At 46.0% G+C, this 18,765-nt stretch overlaps 1 protein-coding gene across 4 annotated transcripts in view; it reads right to left on the minus strand.

Moving 5' to 3' along the window:
* The window catches only part of SNX33 (sorting nexin 33), a 48,499-nt gene that overhangs the window by 11,298 nt on the left and 18,436 nt on the right, over positions 1-18,765 (minus strand). Inside the window, exon 2 of one of the 4 annotated variants that reach the window (XM_081170607.1) lies at positions 989-1,085. The exons of 2 other annotated variants lie outside the window; for them this stretch is intronic. In XM_081170607.1, coding sequence (XP_081026733.1) covers positions 989-1,085 — 97 coding nt within the window. Of the gene's footprint in view, positions 1-988; positions 1,086-11,861; positions 12,157-18,765 lie in introns of those variants that run through there. One more of the 4 variants, XM_081170609.1, reaches the window with a different exon arrangement.

Here is an 18,765-nt window from a genome sequence, read left to right on the forward strand (position 1 = left end):
ACAGGGGCCAGCCAGATGCCTCCAAAGGAAACCCGCAAGCGGGATCTGCGCACCAGAGCAACTCTCCCCTCCTGCGGCTTCCAGCACCTGGAAGGGTTCAGAAGCCTGTCTGCCCTCCATTGTGGAGGCACAGCAAAGCCACCAAGCCTTCCATTAGGTTTAACTGTGAAGAGAATGGGGCTTGCAGAGTGATCCTTGGTGTGGGAACAGGAGTGCCAGGAGGACGTCCTTATTTTCTTCCGTGGAGGATGTTCTGCCCAATCTTGGCTGCCCTTCAGTCTCATTTGGGGCAACACCCTTCCTGACCTGGTTAAAAATTCTTGGGCATTAGGCTCTCCTCTCCAGCTACTTTCTTCAGCCAAATCTTCTCTGGATTGAATCTTGCCTGTCTTTATTCCAACTCTTGTTGTCTTCACAGGGACTTGGGGTTTTTTCAGTGAACAGAAAGCAGATAATCAGAACAATTCCAAATTAATCCAGCCCCCAAACCCTACGTAGACAAGCTTAATTTGCTCCTCAAATCCTTCCTCTGCCAGTCTGAAGGAGAACAAAATGAAACTATTCCAAAAATAAGCAGCTAAATGTCAAAAATAAGTGTCTAGACAAAAAGATTCAGCAAGATTCTGCATACTCTCGACGCTTCCCATGTGCCAACAGAATGTTGCCTCACTTCAGGAAACCATGACTTTTCCTGCCTCCTGGTCTTTCCTGAGTATAGGACTTTGGGGCAGGCCCCTGCCCCAGGTGGCAGCAGGGGTAGAAAAGCCCCCACAAAGGCAGCAGGGCTGGGACATAATACAGATCACAGTTGAAAAGCCACCATCTAAGTTCATTGGGCTCCATCCAGTGCTAGTTGTACTTAGAATAGGCCCATTGGCATAAATGGGTATCATGATCTAAGGTATTTGGATACACCCCATCAAACCCAGAGCTTAAGCTTACCCAATTGCACCATTGTAAAAGCAATGATCCCACCCCAAACCCTTACCTGGGAGTAAGACCGATCCAGCTCCTAACAGTCAGGGTTGGGGAGCCTCTCCTTGGCCGGATGGCCTCCTGTCTGGGATGCTGCAGTTGCAGGATTCCTGCATTGAAGAAAGGGGCCAGACCGGATGGCCACTAGGATACCCTCTACCTCTATTAATTCTATTAAATCAACAGCCTGTCACTGTTTACATTAGCAAGATGCCAAGAGAGATTGTGGTTGGAAATACCCACGTCCTGCCCTTCTTTACAAACTGTCAACCTCAGATGGGTGGGGAACTGCTTCAGATGTTGCTGGACCAGAATTCCCATCCTCCCTTCCCACTAAGCATGCTGGCTTGGGCTGATGGGAGGCCAGAACCATCTGGAAGGCCAGAGGTTCCCCAGCCCTGTCCTAGGAGAAGAATGGCAGAGAAGAGAAGATGATATAGAAGAGGTCTGAAATAGAATCCTGCAATACCCCAAAAGCCCGCTGAACACATAGGCTTGCTCTCCCAGGGGTGGTGAATTCTCCCACCCTCACTGGCTCCAGGGAGTGGGAGCGGGCTGGGAAAGGGCCTTCTCTGTGGTGGCCCCTGAACTGTGGGACCCACAGAAGTGAGTCTGGTGCCTTCACAGCAGCAGATTCTGGCTTCTCACCCTGGCCTTGGGCACCTGAGGACAGGCCTTACTTTTATGGCTTCAAGTTGTTCTTTTAAACTGTTTTAATAATAATAAATTAAAAAATTGTCCAGCAGTACCTTAGAGACCAACTAAGTTTGTTCTGGGTAAAAGCTTTCGTGTGCATGCACACTTCTTGAGATACACTGAAACAGAAGTCACCAGACAGCGCATGGAAATGCCGTTTACCTTCCCACCGGAGCAGTACCTATTTATCTACTTGCACTTTGACGTGCTTTCGAACTGCTAGGAGCTGGGACCGAACAACAGGAGCTCACTCCATAGCGGGGATTCGAACTGCTGACCTTCTGATCAGCAAGCCCTAGGCTCTGTGGTTTAGACCACAGTGTCACCCATGTTTAGTAGTTGTTGTTGTTTAGTCATTTAGTCGTGTCCGACTCTTCGTGACCCCATGGACCAGAGCACGCCAGGCACTCCTGTCTTCCACTGCCTCCCGCAGTTTGGTCAGACTCATGTTTGTAGCTTCGAGAACACCGTCCAACCATCTCGTCCTCTGTCGTCCCCTTCTCCTTGTGCCCTCAATCTTTCCCAACATCAGGGTCTTTTCCAGGGAGTCTTCTCTTTTCATGAGGTGGCCAAAGTCTTGGAGCCTCAGGTTCATGATCTGTCCTTCCAGTGAGCACTCAGGGCTGATTTCCTGAAGAATGGATATGTTTGATCTTCTTGCAGTCTATGGGACTCTCAAGAGTCTCCTCCAGCACCATAATTCAAAAGCATCAATTCTTTGGCGATCAGCCTTCTTTATGGTCCATGTTTAGTAATAAGTTGTAATTTAGTAACTTCTCTTTCAAGTCTATTTCTGAAATTATTTTATAATAAGACAGCTACTTTGAGTTCCTGTATTGAATGTCCTGGGAGGTTGAAGTGTTCTCCTACTGGCTTCTCTGTCTTGTGATTCCTGATGTCAGATTTGGCGTGGGTTTGGCCTGTTTGTCCAATATAGAGAGCTGTAGGGCGTGCTGGCATTTGGTGGCATACACAATGTTGGAAGATGAGCAAGTAAATAGTCCTGAGATGGTATGTTTGATGTTGTTGGGTCCAGTAATGGTGTTGTCTGGGTTTATGTGGCAGCAAAGTTGGCATCTAGGTTTATTGCAGGCTCTGGTACCAGTGTCCATGTTAAGCCTGGTTGCTGTATTATTGTGGGTGAGGAGTTGTTTAAGATTGGGTGGCTGTCTGTAGGCAATGAAAGGTCTTTCCTCCCAGAGCTTGAGAAAAAGAACTGTTGTTGTCTAGGAGAGGTTGCAAATCTCTGATGATGAGTTGAACTGTTTTAACCTGGGAGCTGTATATGATAACTAGTGGTGTTCTGTTATTTTCTCTTTTGGGTCTGTCTTGCAGCGAGTTCTCTCTAGCTTTCAGTCTGGCTTTTTTTTATCTGTTCAACAAACCTGTTCGACTTCATCAGGCGGGTATTTTAGTTCCAAAAAGGTTTGCTGTAGATCTCTTAGGTGAGAATCCGTGTCTGTAGAGTTGGAACCTCTGGCTATATACAATTGATTGTTTGGTATGTTTGGGATGGTAGCTGGAAGCATGTAGCATGTTTGTCGGTCAGTTGATTTTCAGTATAAGGTGGTGTCTATGCACCCATCCTGTATTTTTATAGTAGTGTCCAGAAAATATATTTCTTGCATAGACCAGGTCACTGAATGTCTTATGGAAGGTGTCCAGGGTCTGCTGACCATGTGTCCAGATAATAAAAAAAATTGTCAATGTATCATAGGTACAAGAGAGGTTTGAGTGGGTAGGAGTTTAGGAAGCGTTGTTCCAAATCTGCCATGAAGATGTTGGCATACTGGGGGGCCATGCGGGTGCCCATTGCTGTGCTGCTGATCTGGAGGAACAGGTCATCTCCAAATTTGAAGTGGTTGTGGGTGAGGACAAAATGGCAGAGTTTGGTAGCAAAGTCCACTGTGATTTTATCTGAAATGGTGTTCCTGTTTTTAATATTGTGTTTTAATGCTGCAGCAGACCCTGGGCAGTAGGGTGAAGGGCAGGTGATAAGTGAATATTGTAATTATAATAAAATATGGTGTAGTGAAGTTAGGAACTTTCAGTAGGCAAACTTTGGTCAAGCTGAAGAAAAGCACTGTGGGAAAACCAAAGGCCAAATGATTTATGGGAAATATACGTCTGTTGCTTTCAAACTGTAGACTAACTGGCTCTGGGAGTGTGAATACTTATCTCATGCATCTGCAGGAAGGAAAACTTCCAGTTGATTAGTGGTGATTTAACACCTGGTTACTAAGAGCTGTCCCTGTGTGAATAAGGGCTATCAAGCCTCATTACAGGAGAAAGGAGGATCTGCTGTGTTTCTGAGAAGTTTGGGAGGAACGCTTTGATCCCAAGGTTTTGAGTACAAACAAGCTTCAGCTGTCACAAGCTGAGTTATTATCCAACTTGGCGACCATTGGTAAATAATTAGAAATTCTGATTGGTCCTTGGGGGTCTGATTACACGTGGGGTTTTAAGGATAAAAACCTTAGGAAAGGAGCAGGCAAGCGGGCAGCATCCACCCGCCCTTCTGCCAGATTCACCACCTTGTCGGCAGTCGTCATTCATATGCGTGTTCTTTGTGATGAAGAATTCCTGTTGTCTTCTTGAGATGCGGATTCAGCCGAGAACTTTACGAACTGTCTTAACTTTTCTTGTGTTCTCGTTTTGTAAGTACCGTATTTTTCGCTCTATAGGGCGCACCTGACCATAGGGCACACCTAGTTTTCAGAGGGGGAAATCAAGGGAAAAAATATGATTCCGCCCCCCCCCCCAGCTCTGGGAGCAGTGGACAGGCTGCACGCAGCCCGTGCACTTCTCCCAGACCTTCTCCCTGCTATTGCAGGAGGTGGGGGAATTCCCGCATCTCCCGCAAAAGCCCACAGGAAGGAGAAGGGACTGACTCGGCCAGTCAGTCCCTTCTCCCTCCTTGGGGAAAAGCCCCCAATAGCGGCGCGCTCTGTAAAGGCTGCACGGCTCCTGCGGGCTTTTCTGAGAGGTGGGGGAAATCCCCCACCTCGTAGAAAAGCCCACAGAAGCCGCACAGCCTTTAAAGAGTGTGTGGCTTCTGCTTGCTTTTGTGGGAAGTGGGGGAATTCCCCCATCTCCCGCAAAAGCCCACAGGAGCCACACACCCTTTAAAGAGTGCGCGGCTCTTGTGGGCTTTTTGACCGAGCGCTGCGTTCCCCCACCGCCAGCCTCCAAACCAGGTCCGGGAGCAGCGCGAAGGCGTCACATGCCTTCCCGCTGCCCCCTGAGCCTGTGGGGCTGGCGGTGGGGGGAAGCACTGCTTTCCCCCACCGCCAGCCTTTAAACCAGGTTGGGGAGTAGCGCAAAGCCGTCATGCGCCTTCCCGCTGCCCGCCAGCCTCAAAGACCAGACTCTCCTGGCTTCAGCAAAAGCAATGCGAAGCCTCCGGAGCACAGGCTTTGGAGGCTTCGCGTTGGTATTGCTGAAGCCAGGGAGCCTGCTTCCGCTCCATAGGACGCACACGTTTCCCCTTCATTTTTGAAGGGGAAAAAGTGCGTCCTATAGAGCAAAAAATACGGTACATTTAGCTAGCGATTCTTTACAATGTTGTTATTTTCTTGTCTGAACCACATAAGAGATGTGCCTACTTTTAAGTATGTTTAATCTTGTTTTTTAAATAACTTTTAAAAAAGGATTTTCCTATTTTGTTCTGTGTGCCTTTCTGGGGAAAGTTTGAATCCAAAGTCTGACCACTTAGCCTCCTACTGAACCTGTTGAATTTCTGCCTGCGATTTGTGGTAAAGCAATGCAGGGTGGGGGCAGCCGGTAACAAGGAAGAGTAACCTTCTCCCTTGGGTTAATCTTCTGGGCTATCCCCGGACAAGGGAGTGGTGGCAGCAACTACCCCTTCTGTTGTGTTTTGTCCTGAAAAAGTAAATCCTGTGGCACCACCTTCCCTCTCCTAGCCGGGTCCCGCTGGATTGTAGGACAGGTGGGGAAGGGGGTGTGGCTCAGCATTACTACAGATGGGATACACTGTAATGCTGACCTTATTCACCATCTGCCATTCATTTCCTCCCAAGGAAGACAGCAAGAGCATTCGCCTTTTGGGAAGGCAGGCCAGGCATATGCCCACATAAGACACCAGAGGGTGGGAAGGGGCCTCTCTGTCTACTGCCCCCCCCCCCGCTTTTAAACCATGTGCTGAGAAGCTGCTGGGACTCACTGCTTTCCTGCTGTCCTTTCCCTTTCCTCCTGGCACTTGCGTGCAAGTAAACAGGATCTTGCTTCCCTAGGAGTTCATGTCCTCCCTCACTGCTGACCGGAGGTTATATAATCCATTGTGGCAGCCCAGGAAGCAGTTATGGAGCTGGCCTCATGACACCCCCCACCCCCACCCTGCTTACGATTCCTGCCTTTCTTCAGCAGAAAAAGAACACCTTACAGAACAGAAAGCAGAGTTTGGGTCAAGCTCCAGAGACCTCGAGATGCTGCTGCACCACAACTCCCATCATCCCTGACAGTTGGCCATGCTGGCCTGAGTTCATGGGAGTTGTAGCACACCGACACTTGGAGGGGCCCTCTGCTCCCTCCCCCTGCACTCACACAGCCGCAAAGGTTTCACTGATGGCCATGGCGGGGCGGGGGGATTTCTAAAACTGCTGGGGTTTGGTCTGGATGACCCCTTGGCTGCCTTTCACAGTGGGGACGCAGGTTTCTGGGCAGGAGTTGATCACGGTGAGGGTTTGCCTTGCTCTTAGCATGTTTCTCCCTTTCGTCCCGAGTTTGCATGTCTTCAAAGTCCATGACACTTTTGGTGAAGGCTGTTCTCCAATTGGAGTGGCAGCTGTATATAATACAGCTCGGCAGCTGTATCCATGACTGAGCAGCCCTATTTAGGATCCACTCTGCTCACTCTGAAAAGGGGGAGGAGCTAGAAAAGGTGCCCTAAACATAGTCTGCCTCCCTTTTTCCCTGACTGGATTACCACGCCCAGTGGGGTCAGCAGTGGTTGTAAAAGACAATTGAACTTTGGAACATGAAATATACGGACTGTGTTAGATAACTCTCACAATAAAGTAGGTTCCGTGATGTGATGTAGATTTCCCAGAACATTTTGACTTTAAACTTTCCAGAAGAGAATCCTATGCAAACTAGGGAGATTTGCATAGGGAATTTTTCCAGTGCCCTAGAGTGATCTAAATTCAGCATGTTTATTTTGTCTCCCATAAGCAAAGCTCAGAAGTTCAAAACTGCCAAACTGGATTTGAACAGCTGTGAGCAAAATGGATTTGTGGGAAATGCAGCGCACCAATAAATTGGCTGTGGTTATGATCCTAGGCCACCTTTTCAAACCCATCTGGCACGGATCACCACCCACCTCGCTTTTCAGTGGGAAACAAGGCAGCTCTTGCCTCTGAGCTCAAACATGACTTCTCCTTTTCCCCTGCCCTGATTCACGGGAGTGTCAGCCTACTCCAAACCCCACCTTCAATCCACAGGTGTGGTTTAGATTCCATGTGTGTGTCACCTTAGTGAGGCATGCAAACAGGAGAGACGCCCACATTGTCTGCAATTCTCTCCTTCTCTGCTCCCACCAGCCATAAGGAAGAGATGGAATCTGTTGTTGTTTTTTAATAGATATTTATTGAAGATTTTCCATTTTAGTAGATTAAAAACCAAAAAGAAAAAACAAAAAGAAAAATTAAAAACATATACAGTTTACAATCCTTATTTTTCAATAACATATTTCCCTGACTTCCCCACACCTCCCCTTCTTATATTCCAATTCAAATTGTTAGTTCAACAAGTTCTTATCCCCAATTTTTTAACCTTTTTATGTTTAATTCATTATAAAAAACCGATTTTACCTTATAAACATCAAAATTTATGCATCAGTACTCATTCTTAAATCCTTTTTCTAAAGTCGACCCAAATTCCCTTCCACGAATTCCCCATTTTTCATACAAATAACAAAACAGAATAAAAATAAAAAGATGAATTATAATTATACACCCTTTGGATCCCCAAACCCCACCCCATCCCCTTTCCCGGTTTCAATCCCCAACAAATGTCCATCAGTCTTAATCTACTATAAGCCTGGGGATGTCACGTCCGAGGCTCTTAATTGTCTCTCAGTTCCTCTCTGCCGTTTTTTTTGATAGTCCTTAATATTAAACACCAGACCTCGGAGATGCTCTAGCCCGATGAGGACAATGTTTCTTCCAGCCAGACCTCCATGTTTAAAAGTGGAGCCCAAATCTTGTTTCTTACTCCTTTCAAATCCAAATGTCCCCAAAGCTCCAACTTTCACCTTAATCAAATTTGTAATCCTTGGGTCTTCAGATCTCCACAGAGAGAGATCTCTCCATTCTTCAATCACCAATTCAGACCAGATTTTCATCATCAAGTTCTTATTTTCCTTTATAACCATCATGTCAGGCCTCTGGCTCTCCTTTGCCATCTGCAACATTATATCTCCTCCTTCCTTTTCCTCAAAAACAACATGTGTCTCTTTCTCCACACTCTCAAAGTTCTCAAATTTCTCCTCTTGTCTGGCTGCTTGGGCTTCCTGGATCAAATCCTTATCAGATTCAATGGACTTATTTACTGTTAAGTCCAGAGTTGCAACATTGGTAGCCAAAACATCAATTTGGCCTTGTAACTGTCCCAAGAGAAAGAAAACTCTGTCCAATTTAGCTTGAGTTTTGCCTCCTTCAGCCATTCTTGTAATGTCCCAAAACCCCCCCTAGAGGGATTTTGGTTACTTAGTATTCATTCCAGTTCAAATCCAACAATCAAGTTAGTTTGTGTCAGTTCTTCCTTGTTTTCAACAAAGTATAGCCCAATTGTAACAAATATAACCAGCAGAGACAATAGAAAACAAAGTTCGCTTTTTCCGTCTTGACAGCTAATTTGACAGCTGTCAAACTCTTCAATATCTCTCCAACCGGGTCCGGGGGGGGGTGGCGCCTCAGCTCCGAAAATTAGCTCTTATCCTCCAGTAAAATTGCTTAAACTGCCAAATCGTGCAATTAATATCTTTTACCCAATAAAAGGGAAAAAATCCTCTCGACTTTAGTTAGCTAGTCCTTGCTTTAGATTATTTACAAGACGGGGAGACGGACTTCCTGTTTGCATCTTCCCCGATCGTGCCTGATTAAAAAAAAAAATTTTTTTTTCTTTAGAAATCCAATTTCCGTACTACTCACGGGTTGCTGCTTTAAAGTCCAATTGTTCACAAGAAGTCAGCGCTCTCCGACCATGGCATGCGGCTTCACTCCGCAGGAGAAGCAGTAGACTCTCAGCACCGCGCCACTCACCCCGTCCCCCGTTCCAAAGCCTTTAAAAAGGCTCCTTCGCGGGTCGGGGGGGCGCAAATGGTGCCCGCCAAGTCACCAGGTTCACAGGCTTCCCCGCCTGTGATTTTTAAGGGTCCCTGCGTCGCCGCAGCGGCAAGACCCGAATCCTGCGGAGCCGATTCCCTCCGGAGCTCGGAGGGAACCCGCCATTAGCCGTTGGCGCTAACCCGGAAGGAAGAGATGGAATCTGCTGCCACAAGGTGCAGTGACAGCTGCCGGCATTTTGGCAATGCTCTCCAAAGGGAGCCTCGTTTCCTGGACTTTTAAAGTCAGCTTTATTGAGAGTTTTCCCACACAGAGTACAATAAAGAGAACTCTGAGCCAAGAAAATAAATAGAAGAGAAGCAAGAGAGAAGAATAAAGTAACAGAAAAAGAAGAGGAGAAGAAAGAAGTTCAAGGTCCTCTGCCATAATGGTATCTTGACCCTCATTCCACACACACAAGAGGGAGCTCTCACCCCTTTCCGCCAGCCTCCCACCTGGGAGATCCTCTGCACACTTCCTGTCATGCAAGGCCCCTCATCTTCCACCCACCACCTTCTGGGGTGTCTCTTCATTAGTCCAAGAAAGAAAATGCCAAAAAGCAAAGCATAAATTATATATATATATATAATTAACATAGACCAAGCAAAGATTAAAGACCACAGAAAGGCAAGAGAAAAAAAGCAAGAAAAAACAAAAATGAAAAGAGTGCACTCAGGTTATCTGTCTGCCAATTGTATCTATAACAATTATTTAAAGTATTCATAAGGGACGTGGGTGGCACTGTGGGTTAAACCACAGAGCCTAGGGCTTGCCGATCTGAAGGTCGGCGGTTCGAATCCCCGCAATGGGGTGAGCTCCCGTTGCTCGGTTCCTGCTCCTGCCAACCTAGGAGTTTGAAAGCATGGGACTTCCGGGTTGGCGCGATCGGGAAATGGCGGATTCCCTCCGAGCTCCGGAGGGAATCGGCTCAGCGGTGGATGGGTCTTTGCCGTGCCGGCGACACGGGGACCCTTAAAAACCGCAGGCGCGGAAGCCTGCGGACTGAAGACTCGGCGGGTGCCTTAAGCGCCCCCCCTGATTCGCAATGAGCCTTTTTAAAGGCTACGGAGGGGATACAGGGGACGGCGTGGCACTGAGAGTCGACCGCTACCGCCGCTGAGCGAAGCCGCGAGCCATAACCGGAGAGCGCTGACTTCCTTCCTTGAAATTCGGACTGAAAAAAGAACCCGTGAGTAATTTGGAACTGAACTTTAAAACTTTTACCTTTTGAATTTGAGACGACCGGGGGGTGTGCTAAAAGGAAGTCCCCACACCCCCCCTTGCAGACGATCCAGAGCAACGAAATAAGAACTAAGCTGGAGTGCCTACCCTGTAAAGGGTGAGTTTTAAAAAGACAGTAACTTCCAAGATTTAGAAAGGTAAATTTGAGCAGGAGAGTGGAGTGTTGGAAGAGTCTTTGTTTTGTGGTAAACAACCCTCCCTCCCGGGCCCGGGAGCGACCTGATTTGGAGCCTGTATAGAGGAGCAGAATTTGACAGCTGTCAAAAGCTGTCAAATGGACTATTAATAGTGAAAAAAATTGCTGTTTAAGACCTCTCCGGATTAAAAGGAGTTACAATTGAACTAAAATCTTGAGAAACAAAGAAACAATAATAGGACAGAGGATTGTTGGAGAAAAGGTTACTCAGTAACCAGATTCCCTCTAGGGGGAATTCTGTGGAATTACAATGGCTGTGGGTGGAAAGATACTGAGAGAAATCGAAAGAATGTTCTCACTGGTGGGAACCCTACAGGAGCAGACTACAGCTATGAGTAAACAATTGACGACCTTGGATTTGGAAACAAGTAGTTCTGCTGAAAGTAATGAGGGCCTGAGTGAGAAAGAACCCACAGCTGAATTTGAAACAATAAACAAAGAAGAGGAGAAGACAAAACAAGAAAGAGAACAAGTTATCTGGGAAAGTACTAACCAGAAGCCGGCATCTGGAGAACACAAGCAAGGAGACTATTGGATTAAATCCACTCTAAGCCTACGAAAGATACAGAAGATGAAAGTGGAGGCCCTGGGACTTTATGGAATTCAGGAGCTCGAAATAAAGAAGTACAATTGGGGCCTCCACATAGACTTTGATTTTGACTATCAGCAAGACTTAGGCCTTGTGGAAATTCCTCAGCAGTTGCCTTTAAATATGGGAAGAGACTATGGACTGACTGGATTGATTGTTAAGGAAATCTTTCGAGACTCGATGATAGACAAAAAGGACTACCAACAAAACCGGCGGAGAGGGACTAAAAGAGAATTGAGAGCCTCGGATATCCGGAATCCAGGCTAAAAACTGTTAATTTGGACATGTCTTGGGAAAGGACGCAAAGCGGGGAGGGGAGGGAGGGAAGTATTAAATTTAAACAACACTCAAGACCAGGGGGTTTAGTATTAAGAAAATTATGTAAGAAAAAATGAGAAATCGAGGGAAGAGAATTGGGGTCCAACTTAGGGAAAATTTATTTTTGTTTTTCATAAAAGGACTAATATTAAGATGGAAGAAATGCCAACTTGCTGACATAAGTTTGGGAATAGGGATGCAGGGGAGGGGGTGGGGGGAAGTCAAGGACTAGGGTTAGAAAATAAGATTTTCGGGAACTATTCATGTTTGTTGTTTTTTATGTTTGTTTTGGTGTGTTGTTTGTGTTTATATAAAATGTGAAAACCCAATAAAAATATTTTTTAAAAAAAAAGGAGTTTGAAAGCATGTCAAAGTGCAAGTAGATAAATAGGTACCGCTCTGGCGGGAAGGTAAATGGCGTTTCCATGCACTGCTCTGGTTCGCTAGAAGCGGCTTAGTCATGCTGGCCACATGACCCGGAAGCTGTACGCCAGCTCCCTGGGCCAATAAAGTGAGATGAGCGCCGCAACCCCAGAGTCGGCCATGACTGGACCTAATGGTCAGGGGTCCCTTTACCTTTATTCAAGGTATACACTCCAAGATAATCCTGCTTCATCCTGTTTAAAAAAGGGAAAGGGGTGTGTCTTCCATTTCTTCCCATCTTTTCCCACAGCAACCACCACAACTTTCGAGGCTTTTCATCCTGTGCTCACTTCCACTTGTGCCCTGGAGCCTTTCTTCAAGTCCATCTCTGCTTGTCTCTTGGTGTTTCTGGTCATCAATCCATTTATAACGTCCTTAGGAGGACAAGCAAATTTAAGCACAAATTCGACCCACAGCTGTGAGGCATTTGCGAGCCTTTTTGCGGAGAAAGTCCTGTTGCTCTGCCGTGACCTCGCTGCCAATTTAGATACAGTGACTGAACTGGAGGCCCCTCAACTGTCTTCGGGTCCAGTGTTGGACCATTTCAATCAGATACTCCCTGCTGATGTGGATAGATTCCTCCAAGCTGATAGGCCCACCACCTGCCTTCTCGATCCGTGCCCGTCTTGGCTGATTAGGGCGTGTCCAGATATCGCACGGACCCCCCCTGGTTGAAATTATCAATTTGTCCCTTGGCACGGGGACATTCCCAGGGGAACTGAAGGAAGCAGTGGTGTTTCCGCTCTTAAAGAAAACTTCACTAGATCCTTTAGACCTATCCAATTACCGCCCAGTTTCAAATCTTCCATATCTGGGTAAGGTAATTGAGAGAGCAGTTGCTGAACAGCTTGGTAGGTTTCTGGAGGAAACATCGGCTTTAGATCCATTTCAGTCCGGGTTCTGTCCTGGTTTCGGGACCAGGACGGCTCTGGTTGCCCTAACAGATGATCTCCGTAGACAACTGGATCGAGGTGGGTCAGGAAGGCTGATTCTTTTAGATTTGTCAGCAGCCTTTGACATGGTCAATCATGATCTTCTGGACCACTGCCTCACCAACATGGGGATACAGGGCAAAGCCTGTAAATGGCTGTGCTCTTTTATCTCTGGTCGGGGACAGAGGGTGGCGCTAGGGAGGGAGATGTCGTTGCACCACTCCTTGGTGTGGCAAGTGCCGCAGGGTGCAATCCTCTCCCCAATGCTTTTTAACATCTTAATGCGCCCCCTTGCCCAGACTGTCCGGAGCTTTGGGCTGGGCTGTCACCAATATGCTGATGACACTCAGCTCTATCTGCTGATGGATGGCCACACTGACTCGGCCCCGGATACACTGACCAGATGCTTGGAAGCTGTGGCTGGATGGTTTTGTGGGAGCCTATTGAAACTAAATCCTTCAAAGACAGATGTCTTATGGCTGGGTCGGGATGGCATGGGGATGTGAGACCAACTCCCTTCTCTTGTGGGGGCCCAATTAGTGCCATTGCCTCCCGTTAAGAGTTTGGGTGTAATCCTTGACGCCTCCCTTTCCATGGAGACGCAGGTTACAGCAACAGCCAAGGCGACATTTTTCCACCTTCGCCGCATCAAGCAGTTGGTCCCTTACCTTTCCTGCCCCGCCCTGGCCACAGTGATCCATGCGACAGTCATCTCCAGGCTTGACTACTGTAATTCGCTCTACGCGGGGCTGCCCTTGAAGCTGTCCCAGAAACTCCAGCGGGTGCAGAATGCTGCAGCGAGGCTCCTCATGGGGTCTCTGCCATGGGAGCATATTCACCCAGTGCTTTTCCAGCTGCACTGGCTCCCGGTGGCCTTTGGCTTAGAATCAGTTTTGATTCCCTCCCCCTCTTTCTTTTTCCTTTCTCCTCCTATGATGAGGCTGCATTTTCAATATTTTAATGTATTTTAGTCTTGTTTTTAAGTTTGTATGCATTCAACTTGTTTTTATTATTGCTTGTTAGCTGCCCTGAGCCTGGTCTTGGCTGGGGAGGGCGGGGTATAAATAAAAATTATTATTATTTCTCTCTTCAGGCATCTTAACAGCTTCCTTTGTCTTTCCAGTCCTCCAGGCAGTCCACACCATCACCCGCTGCTGCCTCACGTGCAGGCAGAATTGATCCAAATCTCCTCGGGCAGATCCCGCGCTTTCTGCCATCTGAAGTATCTCCAGTTTGATCTCTCTCAGAATTCCATGTATCTAGACTCTTAATTCTGACAGCTGTTCATCTAGTAGCCATTGTAAAAAAAATCCACACAACATTATTTTTACCAAATTCTGTTTAGTCACACACCCTTTGGGAGTCTCTGCTTCCAAGAACTTGTGTCTGCTTACACATTCCTTTAACAAAGGAATCAAACACAGTTTTGCTTTTCATAGCAAACAAGCACGCTCACAATGGAGAGTTATAGGCAATATATGTTGAAGATTTAAAGCAGGTTCAGACTTTAAGCGTTTTGGTTCATTCTCACGCCTGTTAATAAGTGCTTTATCATCTCATAGAATCATAGAATCATAGAATCATAGAATCATAGAGTTGGAAGAGACCACAAGGGCCATCGAGTCCAACCCCCTGCCAAGCAGGAAACACCATCAGAGCACTCCTGACATATGGTTGTCAAGCCTCTGCTTAAAGACCTCCAAAGTAGGAGACTCCACCACAGTCCTTGGCAGCAAATTCCACTGTCGAACAGCTCTTACTGTCAGGAAGTTCTTCCTAATGTTTAGGTGGAATCTTCTTTCTTGTAGTTTGGCTCCATTGCTCCGTGTCCGCTTCTCTGGAACAGCAGAAAACAACCTATCTCCCTCCTCTATGTGACATCCTTTTATATATTTGAACATGGCTATCATATCACCCCTTAACCTCCTCTTCTCCAGGCTGAACATGCCCAGCTCCCTTAGCCGTTCCTCATAAGGCATCGTTTCCAGGCCTTTGACCATTTTGGTTGCCCTCCTCTGGACACGTTCCAGTTTGTCAGTGTCCTTCTTGAATTGTGGTGCCCAGAACTGGACACAGTACTCCAGGTGAGGTCTGACCAGAGCAGAATACAGTGGCACTATTACTTCCCTTGATCTAGATGCTATACTCCTATTGATGAGGCCCAGAATTGCATTGGCTTTTTTAGCTGCCGCGTCACACTGTTGGCTCATGTCAAGTTTGTGGTCAACCAAGACTCCTAGATCCTTTTCACATGTACTGCTCTCAAGCCAGGTGTCACCCATCTTGTATTTGTGCCTCTCATTTTTTTTGCCCAAGTGCAATACTTTACATTTCTCCCTGTTAAAATTCATCTTGTTTGTTTTGGCCCAGTTTTCTAATCTGTCAAGGTCGTTTTGAAGTGTGATCCTGTCCTCTGGGGTGTTAGCCACCCCTCCCAGTTTGGTGTCATCTGCAAATTTGATCAGGATGCCCTTGAGTCCATCATCCAAGTCGTTGATAAAGATGTTGAATAAGACCGGGCCCAAGACAGAACCCTGTGGCACACCACTAGTCACTCTTCTCCAGGATGAAGAGGAACCATTGATGAGCACCCTTTGGGTTCGGTCAGTCAGCCAGTTACAAATCCACTGAGTGGTAGCATAGTCAAGACCGCATTTTACCAGCTTCTTTACAAGAATATCATGGGGCACCTTGTCAAATGCCTTACTGAAATCAAGGTAGGCTATATCCACTGAGTTCCCTTCATCTACCAGGCTTGTAATTCTGTCAAAAAACGAGATCAGGTTAGTCTGACATGACTTATTTTTCAGAAATCCATGCTGACTATTGGTGATCACAGCATTCCTTTCTAGGTGCTCACAGACTGTTTTCTTAATGATCTGCTCCAGAATCTTCCCTGGTATTGATGTCAGACTGACTGGGCAGTAATTATTTGGGTCCTCTTTTTTCCCCTTTTTGAAAATAGGGACAACATTTGCCCTCCTCCAGTCTGCCGGGACTTCGCCTGTTCTCCAGGAATTCTCAAAGATGACTGCCAGTGGTTCTGAGATCACATCTGCCAGTTCTTTTAATACTCTTGGATGCAGTTCATCTGGCCCTGGAGACTTGAATACATCTAAACTAGCCAAGTATTCTTGTACTATCTCCTTAGTTATTCTGGGCTGTGTTTCCTTTGCTGACTCATTTGCTCCAAATTCTTCAGGTCGGGCATTGTTTTCTTTATCGGAGAAGACTGAGGCAAAGAAGGCATTGAGGAGTTCAGCCCTTTCTGTGTCCCCTGTTTGCATTTCACCATCTTCTCCTCTGAGTGACCCCACTGTTTCTTTGTTCTTCCTTTTGCTACGAACATACCCATAAAAGCCTTTTTTGTTGCTTTTAACCTCTCTAGCAAGCCTGAGTTCATTCTGTGCTTTAGCTTTTCTGACTTTGTGTCTACACGTGCTGGCTATTTGTTTGAATTCCTCTTTGGTGGTTTCCCCCCTTTTCCATTTTTTGTACACATCCTTTTTTAATCTTAACTCAGTTAAAAGTTCTTTAGATAGCCACCCTGGCTTCTTTAGGCACCTTCCATGTTTCCGTCTCATTGGCATTGCCTGACATTGTGCTTTTATTATCTCCCTCTTAACAAACTCCCAGCCATCATGAACTCCCTTTCCTTTTAGTATTACTGTCCATGGGATCTCACCCAGCACTTCCCTAAGTTTTATGAAGTCGGCTTTCTTAAAGTCAAGAAATTGAGTCCTAGCATGCTTGGCTGCTCCTTTCCGCTGTATAGTAAACTTCAGAAGAGCATGATCACTCGCGCCTAATGATCCTTCCACTTCTACCCCACTAACCATCTCATCAACATTGGTTAGGACCAGATCTAAAATGGCTGTTCCTCTTGTTGCTTCTCCCACTTTCTGGACAATGAAGTTGTCTGCAAGGCCAGTGAGGAATCTGTTTGACCTTATGCTCTTGGCTGAGTTTGACATCCAACAAATATCCGGGTAACTGAAGTCCCCCATTACTACTATCTCCCTTCCTTTTGCATGCTTGGCCATCTGTTCCAGGAAGGCATCATCTATGTCCTCCGTTTGGCTTGGGGATCTATAGTAAACTCCCACAATGAGGTCTCTGTTATTCTTCTCTCCCTTAATTTTGACCCAAATGCTCTCACTTTGGCTTTGAGGTTCTAAATCTTGGATCTCTTCACAGGTATACACATCCCTGACATATAATGCCACTCCTCCTCCTTTCTTGTCTGGTCTGTTTCTCTGAAATAGATTGTATCCCTCCATCTCCCAGCAGCCCATTTCTTTTCTGAGTAGCAATTAACTGGCAGACAGAAAATCCCATTCTTATTTGCTTCCAGTCTTAAAAATTGTTAAAAGAAGGAGGTTTGCTGACCTGGTGCCCTGAAAGGGTGGGCCCCATGGAAAGTTCCTTGATCAAGACATTCACCCACCCCCTGGAAACTTCCTTGCCTCAGGGAAGCAATTCCAACAGAACACCAGAAATATTATTGATATTTTAGAATATCTGGAATTTAGAAATAATAAACAAATGGCCTTAATGCTAATAGACGCTGAAAAGGCCTTTGATAACATTTCTTGGTGTTTTATAAAAAAACAGATAAAATTAATGGGTCTGGGAGAGAGATTTGAGAGAGGAATTGAGGCCATCTATACAAATCAAAAAGCAAGCTTGATTATTAATGGCATTACCACAGAAAATATAGAGATTAGAAAAGGCAGAAGGCAAGGCTGCCTCTAATAATAATAATAATTTATTTATACCCCGCCGATCTGGCTGGGCTTCCCCAGCCACTGTGGGTGGCTTCCAAAAACAAGCAGGATTTAGATTAAACAAAAAAATACTAATTCATTGGTTAAGTACATGAGTTTAGAGGAGGAGAAAGATTTACAAGAAAGCACACGTCTAGAGATTAAGAATAAAGTAAAATACCTAGGAGTTTGGATCTCAGCTAAATGCATAGACATGTATCAAGAAATCATAGAATGAAATTAAGAAAAATTTGGAAATCTGGAGCAAACTTCACCTCTCCCTTTGGGGTAGGATATTGGCAGTTAAGATGAATGTTTTACCAAAAATGATTTTTTTATTTCAAACCATTCCCATTTTAGGAGGTATGAATTGTTTTCAAAACTGGAGAAGGGCCATCGCAAGGTTAAATGGAATGGTAAAAGGCCAAGAATAAAACATCTAATTCTTATTGACCAGAGGGAGAGCGGGGTTTTGCTCAACCTGATCTTGAATTACCGTATTTTTTGCTCTATAACAGTGTTTTTCAACCTTTTTTGGGCAAAGGCACACTTGTTTCATGAAAAAAATCACGAGGCACACCACCATTAGAAAATGTTAAAAAATTTAACTCTGTGCCTATATTGACTATATATAAAGTAATTCTCTTGAATAGGAATCAAATAAACACAAAGAAAGTATTTTATTATTACTTTATTATGAAATAGTAAGTAAACAGAAATATGAAAAATTATAAAATACTTTATTCAGTGCGCAACCTGGGCCTGTTTGGCTGAACACAAAGCTGATATTCTGGCTGGAATCGAACGTTGCGGACCGTTCTCTGCTCAGCGGGGATCGATTCGCTGATCCCCGCTGAGCCGGCGGATGACAGCTCCGTCTCCACACTGTGTGCAGAGAGGGAGATGTCAGAGCCCCGCTGCTCTCTATGGGGAATCGGATGAGAGCGGACCGCCTGTCCGCTCTCATCCGATCCCATCCGATCTGATCCCCACCCAGGACGGATGGAAAATAGGGTGGACACAGTCCGGCGCCCGCCTAGTGGGCGAAAATTTGACTTTTTTTCCACAAAAATAATCTTTCGGATTTTTCAATTTTCTCCACGGCACACCAGGCAACATCTCGCGGCACACTAGTGTGCCGCGGAACAGTGGTTGAAAAACACTGCTCTATAAGACGCACCTTTTCCCTCCTAAAATGTAAGGGGAAATGTGTGTGCGTCTTATGGAGCGAATGGAGGCTGCGCAGCTATCCCAGAAGCCAGAACAGCAAGAGGGATCACTGCGC

This window comes from Podarcis bocagei, assembly GCF_964188305.1.
Source record: "Podarcis bocagei genome assembly, chromosome: 14".
NCBI lineage: Eukaryota > Metazoa > Chordata > Lepidosauria > Squamata > Lacertidae > Podarcis > Podarcis bocagei.